Source organism: Medicago sativa, chromosome 8 (genome assembly GCF_051527215.1).
Source record: "Medicago sativa cultivar Bolivia chromosome 8, Bolivia_mono, whole genome shotgun sequence".
Lineage (NCBI taxonomy): Eukaryota > Viridiplantae > Streptophyta > Magnoliopsida > Fabales > Fabaceae > Medicago > Medicago sativa.
This window is the reverse complement of record NC_140756.1, coordinates 83,599,396-83,618,418: the sequence shown is the minus strand read 5'-3', so window position 1 is coordinate 83,618,418 and position 19,023 is coordinate 83,599,396. Positions and strand designations below refer to the sequence as shown.

The window sequence follows — 19,023 nt, the reverse complement described above, 5'->3', positions numbered from 1 at the left end:
CTTTTTTTGACAAGTTGTTGTACACTTATTTAATACGTTTACAAACGAGAATACCGTAATTTCCACGCAAACTCGGCTACCCTAATTTCCATGCAAACTCGACTATATATAGCAAACCCTAAACAAGTGTTTCTCTAAAAAAAAAAAACTAAACCGTGGTAAATTACACAGACAATTTGAATCCCTTACTCTTTAATCTTATTAGGTTTGCAACAACTAAACCTAGAAAATCCCCTCCAAATGATCCGCATTAATTGCTAAGTGTTAACCCTAATTATGTATTTCCTTCCAACACTTCTTCAATTTGAAATTCAAAAAAAATTCTTAGAAACCATGAATTACATTAAATTACATCTATTGCTATACCCCTTGGAAAATACACAACTCTTCAACCAAGCACACATCTTCAAAATAATTAATACATTGTATAAGATCTCTTATGTTATTAAATTCTATGATATATGCAGATATGATATGTATTTAATTGGAAAAATATATTATTACTTTTAATAAATATCAAAGTGTAATTATTCTTTTTAGAGCTGTACGTGTAATCTAGAAATTCTATTAATTGAAGTGACTTTGTTTTTCATGTTATTAGAAATTTAAAACAATTATTACAAGTCAATTTTTGATGTTTAACTATAAAAGTAATAAATAAAATTGACCCGTACAACAATATAATATTGTATTCTTTTTATCTTTTTTCTTTATAATTTTTTTTAAAAAAAATGAGAAAATAATGCTCCAATAATATATTGTGATAAAATAAAATAACAGTTTTTAATTGATTAGTTTTTCAAAACTAAAATGTAAAATTTAATAAGATTCAAGTGTCATTGAAGGATATTGTAAAACAAATTTGATTGTAATATTGTATCTCTAATAATCTAATTTGTGTTTATTGATCGACCCATGATCTTACGGGTTAAAGATTATTCATTGGTCTCTATTATAGTCGACAAGACCCGTTCGTCGCACGGGTCAAAAGTCTAGTTGAATAGTATATCGATAAACTTTAACCCAAGCACAAGGAATACCCGGATTAAAGGTAAAAATCACACGTCACTACAAAAAAAAGGTTAATCCTTCCAAAAAAAAGGAAAAATAAATAAGTACCAACTAAAAACCAAGCAATACATGATAAAATGACCTACATTAAGGTCCCAAAACAGTAGAAAAAACGGAATCTTACTTTTTTGTTGTTTCAATGTGCTGAATGCACAATTTTTAAGATAAAATTTTTATTTTAAACTTCTTAGGACATTTGTTAACATTTCACTTTTTTCTATAAGACGGAATCACGGAATAAAAAGTTTCGGATTTTTTTTGAAAAATAAAATAAAATGAATTTCTAATAAAATAGCAGAAAAAATAATTCTAATTTACTTTGAGAAAATATTTTATATTTTATTTTCTAAAGAGCATAACTAATAAGAAGATTTGAATGTCTTTCCCTCAAAAAAAAAAAAAAAGAAGATTTGAAAGTCTTGAAATGAACCACTATAATGAAGAAATGCTAGATAAAGATGATGCATTTTGTACAATAAGAAAATTAATATTTCAATAATCTCTTTGTTAGCAAGTAAAACTAACACAAAATAGGGGAATAGAAGTACTCATTCAAATATGTCCTAAAAAAAAAATCAAGATCACATTAGGAAAACTTCAACAAACAAACAAAAAATGTACTCATTCAAATATGTTCTCAAAAAATTAAGATCACAATAGGAAAATTTCAACAAACAAAATTTTTGTATTTATTTCAATATATTTTAAATTTCTAATTATTGTGTTCAATAAATGTACTCATTCAAATATGTCTAAAACTTTCCACATTCAATAAAAGAGGCAGCCATATGGGAGAAAAGAGAAAAAAAGAGGAGGCAGCAAGAGCTTAAAGACCCTACAATGTACATCCATGTATAAAGTTCAAAAGCTATAGTCAACCAAGAATAGGGTCAGTGATTTTGTAAACAGGACAACAAATCAAGATATCAATTATTCAAGTTTAATTTGTATCATTAAATTTCATAATTTATATTTCCTCCGGTCCTAAATATAAGCAAATTTAACTTTTTAGGTTCATTCAATTAATTAATGATGTATGTGCTCATATTATGGACCACATACATCATTAATTGAACGAATCTAAAAAGTCAAATTCTTTATATTGTGACCGGAGAAAGTACTACATATGCAAGTAAAGTCAGGGAAGGAATACCATCTTTATATGATTGTCCCTTCAAATACACTATGATTGTCCAATTCTAGCTTTTTTAGGTTAATTTTAGATGAGGCCCAAAAAGAGCTATAAATATATAATTATAAACTATGTATTGGCCCCCATACTTGATCAAGATCTATGTTTCTCACCCTCACAGTCCCATGCCAATTTGCTGTGGCCCCTCTAATAGGGTCACATGAACTTGTCCTTGTCGCATGGGCACATGGCCATCACTGTCCCAAACCCTATGTACAAGAATCACTAAAGAGTAAAGATTAATGTTGTTACCTGGAAAACATATGTTTAATGCAATGATTGCGCTTGAATAAGAAGCAAAAATTGCTTTTAGGAGAAATAATGGGAAGATTGTCACTCTCAAATTTCCTTTCTGTGTTTATTTTTCTAATTCTAGGGCTTTTTAATTTGGAATTTTGGATCAAAAGATTAAGCAATAATGGGATAAGAAAGGAAATGATGTGACATATGCGACTTAACATTTTTCTTGGTAAATTGGTTCCCGTTCCCATGATGTTTGGTTGATTATGTTCGGATCATTCAATTATTTAATGTCATGTCATATTTTTAGATTAATTTATTTAAAAATTTAATTAAATTTTAAATGAGTCTTGTCTACGCAAAGTATATGTATCCAACCAAACTAAACAGTACCACTTAAGAATTTACATTTTTTTTTCTTTTGATGTGACTTAACATTTTATTAGCCACCTAATACTAAACTGTCATGTGCGTGTGTTTGTTTAAAGGAAGTTCTTAAAAAAAACCCATGGTCCAAATGCAACATAACTTAAGATGAATATGAAGAAAAACATTGTTATTTGCCACGAAGGAACCTCTCATCAATCAGTCACGAGTACACATGACATGTTTTTGTTTTGATTACGCTAGTAATTAGGATTTTTGTGTATCCTGCCAAACATTGTATTTTGACTGGTATTATTGAAGTTTTTAGTCAATAATAACTGTGATGATTTTACTACCATAAATATTGTTAAATGATAGTATATAAGAAGATTGAGAAATTTGAAAATGCCTGGTTGATGGATCCAGAATTCAAAACCTTTGTTAATAATAAGTGGTCATCGTATGGCAATTTCCCAATTACCGAAAAGCTTGAATTGTGTGCCGAGGATTTAACTAGCTGGAGCAGGAATAACTTTCAACATCTAAAGCGTGATATTGATGATTGCCGTAAACAACTTGAGCGAGATGCGTGTTCAGGTAGACAATGACAACATCGATTGTTTTAACAACTTGCGAAACCGTATGAACAGATTGTTAATTCAGGAAGATGCTTTCTCGGAGACAAAGAGCTAAAACACCTTGGTTGCGGGATGGAGACCTTAACACCAAGTTCTTTCATGCGGCGGCATCCTCAAGAAGAAAGGTTAACCGTAATTACGGCCTTAGTTGATGAAGATAATATTCGAGTTACGGATGAAGCCAAGCTCCGTGATGTGGCAAAAAATTATTTTGATAATCTATTTATGCCGCAATTCGGTGACACCGCTCTTGTTATTGAAGCTATTCATGAAACTATCACCTTGGAGGACAATAATTTACTCACCGCACCTTTTGCCATCGAAGAGTTTAAAACTGCGGTGTTCTCGATGAAACCCGATAAGTGTGCAGCCCCGATGGATTTAATCCGGGATTCTTTCAAAAGTTTTGGCCAATTTGTGGGGAAGAGCTATTTAATCAATCTTGTATTTGGTTGACGTTAGGGACCTTCCCATCATCCTTAAATTCGACAAACATTGCCCTTATTCCGAAAGGGGAATCTCGATCAACAATGAAAGATTGGAGACCAATCGCTTTGTGCAATGTGATTTACAAGATAGTTGCAAAGGTTCTAGCCAACAGGTTGAAGAATGTCTTGGATAAATGCATTTCGTTACTCACCGCTTTTGTCCCGGGAGATCTATCTTGGATAATGCTATGGCTGCGATAGAAATCATACATCATATGAAGTCGAAAGTCAAAGGAAAGATTGGAGAAGTGGCTTTGAAACCGGATATAAGCAAGGCATACGACGGAATTGAGTGGAAATATCTTAGGGAGGTAATGATAAAGATGGGTTTCTCTCGGCAATGGATCAAATGGATTATGATATGTGTGGAAACCGTTGATTATTCCGTTCTTGTCAATGGTAATGTCACCGGTCCCATTATTCCCGGAAGAGGTTCGAGGCAAGGTGACCCTTTGTCACCATATCTATTTATAATTTGTGCGAAGGGCTGTCCGCTCTCATTCGGAAAGCGAGAATTTAGAGGTGATATCAATGGAGTAAAGATTTGTAATAATGCACCGATCATTTCACATCTCCTCTTTGCGGATGATTGCTTCTTATTCTTTCGTGCAACCTGACTCGAAGCATTGAAAATGCGGGATATTCTTTCCGTTTATGAGAAGGCATCGGGACAAGCTATCAATCTTCAAAAGTCCGAGATATTTTGCAAGCCGCAATGTTTCCACGAGTGACCATAATAACATTGCCAATATTCTAGGAGTGCAGCGGTTCGGGTACAGTAAATATTTAGGACTTCCGTCTATGATAGGAAGGAGTAAGAAAGCAACCTTCAATTTCATTAAAGACCGAATCTGGAAGAAAATAAACTCATGGAGTAGTAAGTGTCTATCGAAGGCGGGAAGAGAGGTTTTGATTAAATCCGTTCGCAATCCATCCCAACCTATTTTATGAGTTTATTCACACTCCCATCATCTTTATGTGATGAAATTGAAAAGATGATGAATTCTTTTTGGTGGGGTCATTACGGTTCGAACAAGCGAGGAATACATTGGATGTCTTGGGATAAACTAGCAATGCATAAAAATGATGGCGGTATGAGTTTTAAAAGTCTAGGAACATTTAATCTTGCAATGTTAGGAAAGCAAGGTTGGAGAATTTTGACTAATCCCGACACACTCTTGCAAAAATGTATAAAGCAAGATATTTTCCGAGGTGCAATTTTACGGAAGCAAGTATAGGGCACAACCCAAGTTCCGTTTGGAGGAGTTTATGCAATGCTAAGTTCATTCTCAAAGCCGGAAGCAGGTGGAAAATTGGTGATGGCACATCTATTCCGGTTTGGAACAACTATTGGATGAAGGATAATGTTACTCTTTATCCTCTCGAGGATGTGGCGTCCACTCTAGCCAACCTTCGTGTCTCGGGCTGTACTATTGCCGAACCGTAAATCTTGGAATCTGCCCTTTCTCGTGTTCGGTTTTCAATCGGCAGGTGGTGGAGCATGTTGTCAACACACCTTTGTATCCTTCGGTGCGCGAGGATCGCTTGGTTTGGAAAAAGGAAAACAATGGAGAATATTCGGTTCGGAGTGCTTATCGTTTATGTATGAACGAGCCGCCGGACACTTCACACTTTAAAATGCAAGGTGCATGGGATTTAATATGGAAACTCAACGTGCCACCGAAAATAAAAAATTTAGTTTGGCGTATTTGCGGGAATTGTCTTCCCACGCGATGCGAGGCTTCGAGATAAAGGTGTTAATTGCATAGCTAGCTGCGCCTTATGCAATTCGAGTGAAGAAGATAGTTTGCACTTGTTGTTTCGGTTGCTCTAACAAGATGCATATTTGGAATAGATGGAACATATTTCCTTCGTCGCCGCTTTCTTCACCAAAATCAAGATGTAAGAGGCGTTATTTTTAGTTCCCTACAGTATTAACAAGAGAAGATGCAGCTGTATTTTGTTGTATTTTATGGAGCATTTGGAAACAACGTAATAACAAAATATGGAACGAAGTGACGGACACGCGAGCTTTGGTTTTTGATCGTGCAAAGGCATTGATACAAGACCGGAATTCAGCAAAATTAATTCGAGGAGTTTCATCTACCCACCAACAATCGAGCGTATTTCCAAATGGGTGAAACCGAGTCCAGGTCGTTTTAAGTGTAATATTGATGCATCCTTTTCGCAGGCTTCAAACATGGTTGGGATAGGAATGTGTATCGGGGATGAAAATGGCACTTTTGTGCTAGCTAAACAAGAATGCTTTAGTCCTATTTGTGAGGTGCATATTGGTGAAGCGTTAGGACTTTTGTCCGCATTAGATTGGGTGCATAATTTAAATCTAGGGCCTGTAGATTTTGAGTTGGATGCTAAGAGAGTGGTTGATGGTTTCAATTCCCAAAATTGCGGTGTCACCGAATTTGGGAATATTATTGAACATTGTAAATCTCTGCTGTAGCGAATTTTATGTAAACTCATGTGTCGAGTTTGTGCGGAGACAAGCAAACGAGGTTGCCCATACCTTAGCAAAGGCGGCCTTGTTGTCACTAGTTCCCAATTGGTGGTAGAAATACCATATTGTATTGAACACATTCGATGAATGAAATGCTATAACTTTATTTCTCTCAAAAAAAAAAAAAAAAAAGATTGAGAGAAAAACATCATTTAAAATTATTTGGCTTTTATAATACCTGAAAACGGAGGTTTTTTTACAATTATAAATTATGAAATTTAATGATACAAATTAAACTTGAATAATTGTATAAAATTGAAATGAAATCTAATTATAAATACTTATAATTATAATGACGCCCATTTTGGTAATTATACATTTAAAATCAATTTTGATTCAAACTAACCAAACAACATACATTGATAAGAATCACTTTCATATTAATGTATCCAAACACAAATTAATTTCACCCAACTCACTTTTGATCAGAATCAATTCATTCAAAATCAATTTTTATCGCCGCGGAACCAAACGCACACTTCAACTTCCATTCTTAATCGGTAATAGTGGTTCCAACGATGTTCTGTGATGATGTTGGTTGGTGAGGTGAAAGTGGAAGTAGATGAAAAAAATGTTGAAAATTATAAAAAAGACTAAAACTAGTTAAAAAGTTAATCAATAACTAATATCAAAATTTGAATATAATGGGACTAAAACTAATGTTCAAGAGTTTTATAAAAGCAGAAAATATGCATAAAATAACTGACATGTAGTTGGTGTCTGCAACAAAGGAAGGCTTCACCATATCAGAATGATTTCAATTCATTGCATACACAATGCATATACTTCCAAAAGGGTGACTGAGTATTTCAAAATTCCTCTTTATTTGTTTTCAATTCCAAATTTATATTCATGAGTGAAAAGAATTGTACTAAAGAAACAGCAATACTGATAAATGTACATGAACATTGCATACAGTAGGCAACTATGACCAATAAAGAAATCCTTAGCATATTACTTTCATCAAGTTTCAAAAACTCAATAATTCGCCTCCGTTCTTAATGACCCCCTTGTGTTCTGCTAATCTCATTGCTTCTTTACAAATCTAGTTGCTCTTAATATCCTGATACACTTCGACATACATTGGATCATATATTAGGGTACTAATGTGTCAAGCTGGCTACTCTTTACAGATACCCTTCTATGATAGATCGGAGAGTAAGCATCCAAGTTTTGTCCTTGAAGTTGTAGGGTTGTATCAAAATAGTCCCTCATATATTATCTATATTCCAAAACGATCTATGGATCGCAAAATGTATCATGACATTATTCAATTATTCCATGATATTGCCAACTTAATATCATTCTAGTCCCTACAAATACGAACAAGGGACAAATTTGATTAAAATCTTGCAATTTAAGAGATCATTTTGAAATATCAATAATGTAAGGGACTAATTTGATAGTCCTACAATTTCAGGAATCAATTTAGGTATTTACTCTAGATCAAGTGGATGATTCTCAACTAAGTCGTATAGTTCACTTCCAATTCCAAAACCAAGCATTCTTGCCATATTATTTGCCTTTAATTCAGGTTTGGGAATGTTGTGATGCTTCAACCATGAATATACAATAAAAACTTTATTCATAACAAACAGTTCCAATGCCTCTGGATTAAAAACAACTCCCATTTTCATATTCATCTGCAACAGAACATACAAGTATCAAGTTAGTTAGTATCAGATGCGCCCTCTTATTTCCTATATAAAGTACTACTGAGTTCTGAATTGTGGTCCGCAATCGCAATTGCGGCCCTAATACAAAGATTTTAGAGGTCTTAGCAACGTTATCACAATCGCAATTGTGGTTGTATTGTATCAAGCGCATTTTGCTGCAATATCAAAGTTCGCACCATAACCACAACCGTAATTTAAAACCATAGTACTACTCATACACAAACATGCATTTATTGTATTACCTGATGCGGAACTAACATAGCAGCATACCGAGCTAGCTCTCCAGCTCTCCAATCCAATAAAACTGGCAACCATGGATAAGCAGCATCAAGTCTAACAAACCATAGTCTAATATCAGGATACTCTGATAATTCTCGAGGATCGCGAGGATCTTGTCGTGTATAGTTGATGGTAAATCCAATTGAGCGCTCAAGAAATTCTTGTGGTTCAACTGTAGTAATGATAACACCAGGAAGCATCTAAGTTCATTTATTGTGAAAGTTAATATCCAAAATTAAAGCAATTAAGACAATTTTGAAGTTGCAATGATTTGCGTACCAGATAAGGGATTTTTCATGCCAGTTGCAGCTTGAAAAGGGGTTAAGTCAAGGCGACTAATAGCATCATTATCAATTACAACTTCGAATCGGCCTTCAGTTGGAGGCATAGGAGGTGAAACTTTAGACTCATCTGCAAAACCATTGTTTAGTATAATAATTAATAAGTTCCATTTAAATGCAGAGAGAATTATCATTGTCAAATTGATTGTGACTCTCTATCGAATGTGATTTTAATAACTACACATGTTTTACTACTGAGATAACTTAGGTTTGACTCAAAGTGTTAAAAGTGGATTTTGATTAAAAGTTGAAAAACATGTACTAACTTTTACAATAAAGGTTAGAAGTCTCACAATGAGAAGATAAAAGTGATCAATGTAGTACTAAAGTTATGATGTTCTCCCACATAATGAACTAATCTTTTGAGTTAGACTCTCTTCACGAGCTTCAGTCCTAACAATTACGGATTTCATTGGGAATCGTGCCACAAAAATGGCTACCTATAGGCTGAATTAAAGTACTCCACTCCACTGGATACCACCAAGTCCAGGCTAAAAAACCCACATTTAGATAGAAGTCTTCAAATTGGTATTAAGTCATAAGGTATGTTGGGCAAACATTCATCCAAATACAGGAATAAAATTCAAAATACACCAAGACCAACATATCTAACACTATAGTATTACTCATCAATTCGTTATAATTATATAGCATGACAATGTCTAATATAGTAACATATGTATATGATGACAAATGATATAAAAAAAGGTGTACTAACATAAGTGATATTACCATCATCATCAAATAAAGAGACATCGAAGTTTCCTTGTGGGTTGAAGGCAACAGAGACTGCAACATTTCCACGTTGATGACGAGAAATTGGAAGGGAAAAGCATGAAGTTAGAGGGGAAGTGGTTTGTTTTGGCAAAGGAGATGAAAGTGGAAGCAATGGTTTGAATCTAAGGGTAGTAGCCATTAATTTGTTTCTACACTTTTCAGCTGCCAGAAACGGTTAATACAGTTTCATTGCTTTATCTATCTACGAATGTCTCACACCTTATGTTATCTATCACGAATACTTTCGCTTCCGTGATTTTTTTTTTTAGGGTAATATATTTTTTGAATAAATTTTTTGGGTAATAAATATATTAAGGACTTCGGTGAAATAAAATTAAGACAAAATTATACAATTCATCTCTTAGTTTAAATCTGGGTTTTAAATTTGAGTTTGTTTATGAGTTTTTGATAATTTTTTTTGAGTTTTTTATTTTTGTTTTGATAAAAAAGGATAATGAATTTAAGTCCCCGTAAAAAATTTCGTCGGCATTTTTAGTCCTCGTAAAATTTTCCATCAACATTTTTAGTCCCCGTAAAAAATTTACGCCAGCATTTTAGGTCCCTAAAATGCTAAAGGAAAATGTCACAGAGACTAAAAAGTGTGATTTTATTTTGTAGGCACTAAACATAATTACGAATATTTATAAGGACCATTTACTTAATTAACCATTTAATATAAAAGATTAAAATGAGAAAAGTGACAAATGTGTTATCTGAATTTATGTTAAAAGACAAATTGTGTAATTTTTACACCATCGGTGCATATAAAACAATATCATTTATCATAGGGTTGTATTTCATTAATTTTTTTTAAAAGATGGACTAACATCATTCATAGAAATATTGAGTGACCAAAATCTCGCCTAGCTTAAACCATAGAGACTAAAAGTGTAATTAAGTCACCATAAAAAAATGGATATAGTGGAAGTGATTAGACTAGACTTCCACAACGTATCGAAACAAGGTTCGAATATCATCTCCGAAATATCTCGAGTAATATTACTCAAGTGGAGAGACTCTATGAAAAACCATACAAACTTGTAATTAAGCCTAATAACTAGTTGGAGTGTAATTTTTTTTGTTATAGAAAACATGTTAGTTGTTAATTTTTTGTTTGAAAAGACAAATAAAAAAGATTTAAACATCTTTTTTTATCCTTTAACTTAATTTTTGAGGTTTAACTTTGCTTCATAACTTTTATTTTTTATTTAAATTGGCCCCCTAATTAAGCAAACTTTAACTTAATTTTGAGGTTTAACTTTGCTTCATAACTTTTATTTTTTATTTAAATTGGCCCCTTAATTAAGCAAACTGATCCAAAGTAATCCTTTCCGTCAAAATGACAATACAAATGTTAATTTTTACTATATGATATGATGTGGTGGAAGAAACAAAAAAGTGTATTTTATATACACACACAAATTTGTACCAAAAAAATATATATACACACACACAAATGTTAACAACTAATTTGTTTCTCTTCAAAAAAAAAAAACAACTAATTTGTTTGAATATATAAATTATTAAATAGAATTTATCTTTTGGCTAGTTATCAGTAAAGATGACACTAATGATTATTTAATGATTGTCTCATGTTAGATTTGAACATTCTTATCCCTTGATATTACAAAATCAAGCTCTTTCTATTAACCTGACACACTTAAACAAATTTTATATTGATTTATACATACATTATAACATATCTTTCAACTTAAGATTTATCTATAAAATAAAGTGTATGACTAATGTTAAAAATAGATAACAAGAAGATGTAATAAAATAAATAATTAAACACAATAAAAAAACAAACAAATGGATACCGTATTTCTGCACATTGAGGTTACAACTCAAGCTACCAATGAGGTGGCATCTCATGGATAAAATGAAACAATATTCAAACTCCATAAAAATGGATATAACTAAAAAAAGGTAATCTTTTAAAAAGTTTAATTCTTCATAAGATGAAAATTTGATATAATAAAAAAAAGGTTATTTCATTAAAAACTTTATAACCTAAAAAATTAAAAAGATAATTTTCTTTAATATATATTTTCCTATTTTCAAAAGATAATATTCAATTAAAAAATGGTTATAACTAAAAAAGGTAATCTTTTAAAAAGTTTATTTCTTAATAAGATAAAAAATTTGATAGGATAAAAAAAGGGTATTTTATTAAAACTTTATAAATATCGGCGTAAAGACGGACTCTCACGTGTCCATCTTTTTATTACCCTAACGTCCGTAAATTATCAATGTTGTTTTATAAAAAATTTGAGTGTAATTATTACAAATGAAATTTCATATAAATTTTTTGATATATATTAAAATTTAAGTATATATATTTGTGGCTTTCAAATGTAAAAACTCAAAAACCATATTTATCTTTTTCAATAAGAACAATAATATAACAAATATAACAAAAATTCTTGTCTTTTTGGGTAATATTGGAATAACAAAAAAGGCAATCCAAAATCCCCTATTTTCTTTATATATAGTATAGATAAAAAAATTAAAAAGATAACTTTCTTTGACAAATATTTTCTATTTTCGAAAGATAATATTTCAAAAATACCTTTTTCAAATTCAAATAAAATTAAAGAACAAAGTCAAACAAGATAAATATAAATTTAAAAAATCCTTAAAGAATTGTTTTTCAAAGTCAACAATTCTTTTTCAAAAATATTAAATGAAAAAAGATAAGTTTTCAAAATAAATAATTCAACTAAAAAAAGTAAACTTTTAAAAAAGATAACAAAAAAATCATTATAATTAAAAGAAATTCTTTGACCCGGTTAATAAAGATAGATCCAACAAAAAGATAAAGATGTTTAGTAAAATAATTACACTTCAATGCAATTGTGACAATTAAATACATTGAATTGACTTGTTTGTTACAATTTTATTTGCCAATAGCCCAATACATGTGACATTCCCCACATTTGACAATATCTTGTTTTCTCCTCGCATTGTGATTCCTCCCTCCATTTCTTTGCTCCTTAAATTTTTTAAGGGTACCAAAACGAAGATGAATAGTAGCAGAGGAAAAAGACACATGGAGGAGACGACACACACTCGTAAAATTGGAAAAAGGCGCATGAAGAAGAAGAAGACGAATCCACAACCTTATCTGCCTCTTGAATTGATAGTTCAAATTCTGCTGAGGTTGGCCGTGAAGTCTCTTATTCGTTTTAAATGCGTTTGTAAGCCTTGGTTTTCTCTTATCTCTAATGATCCTCACTTTGCAAATTCGCATTTTCAAATAACCGCCTCAACACACACTAGTAAAATTGTGTTCATAACAAATTCACTCAGTGACACACTATCTTTCGATTTTGAAGTATCTATTCACCATACTACTGTTATTGAAAGACCCAACCCTAGTTTTATAAATCTCTTATCTGATGGTCTTATTGAAATTGTAAGTTCCTGTAGAGGCTTTATATTTTTGCATGATCATAATTCAAGCTTCTACCTATGGAATCCATCCACCCGAGTTCATAAACAAATACCTTTGTCTCCTCGTGAATTAAATGTAGATGTTGTAGCTGTTGTAGATGCATATGATTGCTTTTATCTATATGGTTTTGGGTATGATCAGTTAAAAGATGATTACTTGGTGGTTTCAGTGTCCTATGATCCAACCTTAGTTAATTGTTGTTATTCATGATTGGACTTTTTCTCATTAAGAGATAATACTTGGAAAGAACTAGAGGTAGAGGGTACTCGCTTCCTTACATGGAACCCATGATGAACCCAAAGTAGGGTCACTTTTTAATGGGGTTATTCATTGGTTGGCTTTTAATTATGATTTATTGAAGAAAGTTATTCTTGCATTTGATTTAACGGAAAGGAAACTTTTAGAGATGCCTTTTCTAGATGGTTTTGGCCATAAAATTGAAAATTGTGATTTGTGGGTATTTGGAGAATTTCTTAGTCTATGGGCCATGGATTATGGTAATCGTGGAGTTGAAATATGGGTGATGAAAGAATACAAAGTGCATTCGTCTTGGACTAAAGCTCTTGTTCTTCCTATTGATGGCACTCCCTCTCTGTACTTTAAACCAATATGCTCTACAAAAAGTGGTGATATTGTTGCAACAAATGGCAAAAATGGATTGTTGAAGTATAATGACGAAGGACAGCTTCTGGAGCATGAATCATATTGGTTCGATCAACTTGAAACTGGATTCCAAGTGACCATGTATACAGAATCTCTACTTTCTCTCCCTGATGGCAATGTGCAAGCCTAAGAAGATGACACAAACAAGAAGATTGAGGTATTGAAATATTCTCCTGAACCATTTTCTTGATACTTATATTGTATTATGAACTATTGAGCTGCAACAATGAATAAGGTCTTGATTTATATTTATTAGTCAACTATTTGTATTATGTTTGTTTGAAAGGTCTATATAGCTTTGTTTGTGTGATTCACTGTTATTTATGCATGTGTAACTGGATTGAGTGCTAATGTATGTTGTGGTCACTGCTAGAAATTGTTTTATATTGTAATCTATTTTATGGTAAGGTTTCTAACGACGCAGCTTGCTAAGGGTTCGCTACTTTGTTTCCTTGGGTTTTGGCGTAGTGTCCCCCAAGCTCTTTTTTCATTGTATTTATATTAATATATTTAGGTGTTGCACATGATAGGTGGTGGTCTGGGGGTACCAACCTAGTTGGGATGCCTTTTCTACCATTTGATGCTTGTGCACTCTATTTTTTGCTTAAAAATATAATTTATTTTATGAGTTTGTGCATGTTAATCAAAATTGCCAAATTTGTTGAAGGTGCTCGTGTTATTAATGTTAACTGTGCTAGTTGTTTTAATTTCCCCAAATGACTGCCAAATCTGGAATCTGTTCTAGAGTCATTGCTCTAGAGTTTTCTAAAAATATGCTTCGTAAGTGTTATGGTTTCATAAAGTTGAGATCACATGCATTCACCCACATGTTTTCCTCTTCCTTTGGTTCTAAAATTAATGCAACAAAAGATAAGAAGTTCATTTATTTTGTCGTTGATATGTGGAGATGTCATCAAATGTCTTTTATTAATTTCCCAAATAACTGCAAAATCTGGAACCTGTTCGAGAGTCGTTGCACTAGATTTTTCTGAAAATATGCTTTTCGTAAGTTTTATGGTTTCATAAAGATGAGATTACATGCTTTCACCAACATAAATATTCCTCTTCCTTTGCTTTATTCCGAAATTAATACAGTTAAAGATAAGAAATTTATTTTTTTAACATGTGGAAGATTCATAATATATATTTTCCTGCTCACACTCATCTTCAAATAGGAAAGTTGATGTGTTTTCAATGGTTGTAATTTCTCCATTAATATGCTTGAAGCAGGGAAGTTAACTTGTTTTCATTACTTCTGCTGAAGTGTTTGGTGTATTTTCTGTGTTGATATGTATTTTAAAGTCATAATTCAGTGCTTTTTATATATGTTTCTGTTTAGCCATTTTCTGAATTCATATATAGGTTGATGATTACTTTTTTTTGTTGCTCTTTTTCGTTGTTTAGTTGGATGTCTGCATAAGGTTTAATTGCTACTTTTGCAGATTTGGTTGGTTGTGTCTATTTGGCATCAACATTTCATAATTTTTCTTCTTTATTGTCGCACTTCTTGTACTTTGGCTGGTTTTTATTTTATATATTTTACTTGTTTATGAAAAATGATTTCAGTATTCATTACCATTTCTTTGTTTTATGGGTTTTACAAATACTCTATTATTGGCATAGTTGATTTTCACTTTGATTATTTAAGTTGCATTTTTTCCCGCAGACTTCTGTCACACCTTAATTTAAAGCCTTTTTGATTGCAGAGAATCGCACAGTCCTATAGCAACTTGACTGAGTACGAGATTGAAGACCTTCAGACATCTTGTCATTGTGGTCTTACACATTACTAAAGCAAATTTTAGCAGTCTTTTATTGTGTTGTCTACTCAAAAGCCTTAGAATTAGTGTTCATCCATTTGTGACATTGATTTTCCTATTTCGGTTTAATGTTGATCGAGCAATTTTTAGGGATCATGACTGTTTTGGTGGTGGCAATTTGGTAGGGATTCACAAGTGTAGATGGTTGTCACTGCAACAACTTTTATCATACCAAATCGGCATCGTTTTACAAAAGTGCAAAGATCTTATTTTGTATTCAAACTATTCGGTTTGGTATGCTATAGACATATCATGTTGCTCACTCTTTTGCAAAGGTGCCGCGCTGCTTTGTTAGTCCTCACAATTTTTATTTGATCTCAAATTGTATTCCTTCATTTGTTTTTTTAAGAAATGTCATAAGTTTCATTCTTTAATAAATGGGGAAAATTGTATTCACCTCCCTTGAGGTTTCACTAAACAACACATACACCCTTTCAAATTTTGAAAAAGCACACCCTTACCCTCAAGTTAACACTTTTAGTGAGATAAACACACTTCTACAAATGGCATTTGAAGTTCTGAGAAAAGTGTTGTAGCTTTTGCTTGCATCTTCCCTATAAATTCTATGAACGGGTTTCTATCACGTGCCTTTAATTTCTTTGAATTGTTGTGCCCCTAAAACGACATAAACTAAACCTTTTAACAACTCTCCTTGGTCACTCCATAGACGAGTCTTTTACTATTAGTTCGCATAACTAGTGGGAGTTGACGGTAATTTTGAACCAAATGATTCCATTTCTCTTGAGTACCATTGATATTGGTGTTGATAGTTTTCCCATCATAGTATGCCTTCTGTCAGTAATTTGGATTAAAATATCAATTTTAGATTGAATATGTATTAATTTGAAATACAAATAAAAAAAAGATAAAGAAATAAATGGAAATGGAAGGGAACTTATTGTTTGGAAGAAAGAAAATGAAAGAATCAACACTATCGTTTCAAAAATGGAGGACGATTTATTTGTGTTACTTTTTTTTTTGGTCAGGTAGCCTAGTGGCTTGGAAGAAAGAAAATGAAAGAATCAACACTATCGTTTCAAAAATGGAGGACGATTTATTTGTGTTACTTTTTTTTTTGGTCGGAGTAGCCTAGTGGCTAGAATTCACCTTATAAGGTGAATAAGTGGGGTGTCCGGGGTTCGAACCCCGGCCCCCGCATATAATAATGCATTGTCCTACCAACTGAGCTATGCTCACGGGACATTTATTTGTGTTACTTAACAGAGTACAAATAAGGTTAACCTCGACGGTAGATGTTTATCACAACGAAAATTGGGTAGGGGTTTGTTTTTTACAAAAATAGATGGGGTGTGAATGATATTGTAACAAACCTCAAGGAGGTAAATGCACTTGTTCTTTGTTTCGAGAACCAACCAGTTGACTTAAGAGTCGAATTTAATTATATAATTCTTCATACTTGAACACGTTGTAGGAACTAGATAGTAGAGTATCCAATTGTTTTTTTTTATACATTTTCGTTTTTGTTTTGAGAAATTGTTCTTTCATACATTGTTATAGTCAAAACCTTAGAGACATTGTTCTAAAACTTGGATTGTTGTTTATGATTGGTTAGGCCTTGTCATGGTAGTTCCATACCGTATCTCGGAAGACATGACGCAATTTAGTGTTTCGTGTGGTTTATCGAAATCCAAACGTGAGCTTATTCTTTTGATCCGGTTTTCCTCGGTTTGGATTATTTAGAAAGAACGAAATGATAGATTATGCAAGAATAAAGATGATACTATTCACCACCCGTTTGACAAAATTAACGCACATTCTTATGAGTGGCTAAAGATGAAACACATCAACTTTGCTTTTAAGTACCACATGTGGTGGATCAATCCTCTATTATGCTTGTAATTATTTGTCCTTAGCCTTGTTTTTGATGTTTGTAACCGTTTTGTGATGTAATTTCACTCCTTTTTCTTTATTTCTCTCTAACACTTCTTGTGCACAGGGAAGTAATGTGGTTGGTAATATAATTCCATTTTAACTTCTTTAAAAAAGAAAAAATTGTTCCATGTAATTATCTAATGCTAATCACAATACCGCGTTAAGTGATAATGTTACTTGTCCACGTTGATATCATGTCATATATGGAGCAATTAGATAAAAACTCTTTTTTTTAACCACAAGTTTCTTTTTTGTTTTGTTTTTATAAACAACCACGAATATCTTTTGTAAATTGATGTAATTATTATGTTTTTTGAAGGAGTAATTATTTTTTTGAACGAGGCAAAAATGAAGCTTATATTAACACAAAAAACGACGTTTCCTCCGCACAAGACGTGCTAGAAGAAAACGACCAAAGTTACACAAGATGTACAATAACAACAGCGAAATGAAAAAAGAGTCATAGGGATGACTATCCTATACCCAAACAAGGGAGAGGGCTAGATAACCAATTATGAACCCCTAGCACCGCGTTGGCCGCTTTCAACCACCAATAAGAATTGATTTTGACTTTTTCAAGCATTTGGTGAAGAGAAATATTTGTGTTATTAAACTGCTTATTATTACGAGCAGTCCACAACACCCACACACAAAGCAACCATAACATTTGCATAAAGGAACGTCCGGATGGTGCCCCACCTCGCCAAATAAGTAACCGAAGGAAGTGGTCGAAACATAAAACGGATCAGCACCACAAACACCAACTCAAGCACGCACAAGGAACCATAACTCTGCGAAAATGGGACAAGAAACAAATAAATGATGAGCAGTCTCCACTTCCCCACATCCGGAGACACAAAGTTGAGCGTCCGAGCCGAGCATACCACGAGCCACCAAATTCGCCTTAATTGGCAAACGGTTACGAAGGAGGCGCCAAACGAAGATAGATACCTTTAACGGAACATGTCGATGCCAAATCTAACCTGAAACCGCATCTGCCTGAGTAATTATTATGTTTATACATTGTCTACTTTTTTCTACAAGTATTCCACACACACATAATGTACTTATATATAAGTTTTCTTATTAAATTTTATTAATGTATTTAAGTCACGTCGTATATTGAATTTCATATAAATTTTGTATCAATGTAATATAACAACACCTTTATTTAGGAGTGTTTATAGAGCCGGGTGACTCGTTCAACTGAAGACCTAAGCCAATTCAACCCATTCAAAGAAAAATTGTTTGGTTTGAATTACATGTTTATGATTCCCATATGAACTAAAAACTTAATTAACCCCTTTTATTTTGAAGGATACTTATCATTTAATTTTTTTGTTTTTGAAAGACTTATCATTTAGTGGTACCGGTTTAGTTTGATCGAACAAAATATTGGTTTTATCCAAAGGAAACTGATTAAATTTAATTGGGTTGGATAATGAGTTTTAACAAAACCGAACAACCCGACCCATAAACATACTCGTTTATGTTGATAATGACGTGTGCTTCAAGCTAAAAACACTATAAGTTCCTCATATTGACAATTTATTTATTTATTTTATTTTTGATATCTATCAAAGTATAAGCATAATCCCAAAACGAAG

General features: G+C 32.5%; 5 protein-coding genes across 6 annotated transcripts; 4 read left to right on the top strand and 1 right to left on the bottom strand.

Moving 5' to 3' along the window:
- The first annotated feature begins 4,183 nt into the window (after nt 1–4,183).
- LOC146902367 (secreted RxLR effector protein 78-like) lies at nt 4,184–4,612 on the top strand. Its single transcript, XM_085737133.1, has one exon. The coding sequence runs from the start codon at nt 4,184–4,186 to the stop codon at nt 4,610–4,612; it is 429 nt and encodes a 142-aa protein (XP_085593259.1).
- Nucleotides 4,613–5,181: 569 nt separating this feature from the next.
- On the top strand, nt 5,182–6,456 carry LOC146902366 (uncharacterized). Its single transcript, XM_085737132.1, has 3 exons — nt 5,182–5,331; nt 5,487–5,576; nt 6,187–6,456. The coding sequence occupies exons 1-3, from the start codon at nt 5,182–5,184 to the stop codon at nt 6,454–6,456; spliced, it is 510 nt and encodes a 169-aa protein (XP_085593258.1).
- Nucleotides 6,457–7,331: 875 nt separating this feature from the next.
- CRR6 (chlororespiratory reduction 6) lies at nt 7,332–9,750 on the bottom strand. Of its 2 annotated transcripts, XM_085734556.1 has the most exons (5): nt 9,539–9,750; nt 8,745–8,876; nt 8,429–8,637; nt 7,951–8,153; nt 7,332–7,823 (listed from the first exon to the last, which is right to left on the bottom strand). In XM_085734556.1, exons 1-5 carry the CDS (start codon nt 9,720–9,722, stop codon nt 7,817–7,819), a joined length of 735 nt encoding a protein of 244 aa, XP_085590682.1. In that variant the 5' UTR covers nt 9,723–9,750; the 3' UTR covers nt 7,332–7,816. The 2 variants fall into 2 exon arrangements, with proteins under 2 accessions (XP_085590682.1, XP_085590683.1); XM_085734557.1 differs by lacking the exon at nt 7,332–7,823 and having other exon boundaries at nt 7,848–8,153.
- Nucleotides 9,751–12,608: 2,858 nt separating this feature from the next.
- LOC146902364 (F-box/kelch-repeat protein At3g23880-like) lies at nt 12,609–13,250 on the top strand. Its single transcript, XM_085737131.1, has one exon. It carries the CDS (start codon nt 12,609–12,611, stop codon nt 13,248–13,250), a length of 642 nt encoding a protein of 213 aa, XP_085593257.1.
- Nucleotides 13,251–13,353: 103 nt separating this feature from the next.
- Nucleotides 13,354–15,546, top strand: LOC146902363 (F-box/kelch-repeat protein At3g06240-like). The gene is made up of 2 exons (XM_085732770.1): nt 13,354–13,860; nt 15,410–15,546. The coding sequence occupies exon 1, from the start codon at nt 13,447–13,449 to the stop codon at nt 13,831–13,833; it is 387 nt and encodes a 128-aa protein (XP_085588896.1). The 5' UTR covers nt 13,354–13,446; the 3' UTR covers nt 13,834–13,860; nt 15,410–15,546.
- The last annotated feature ends 3,477 nt before the right edge of the window (nt 15,547–19,023 follow it).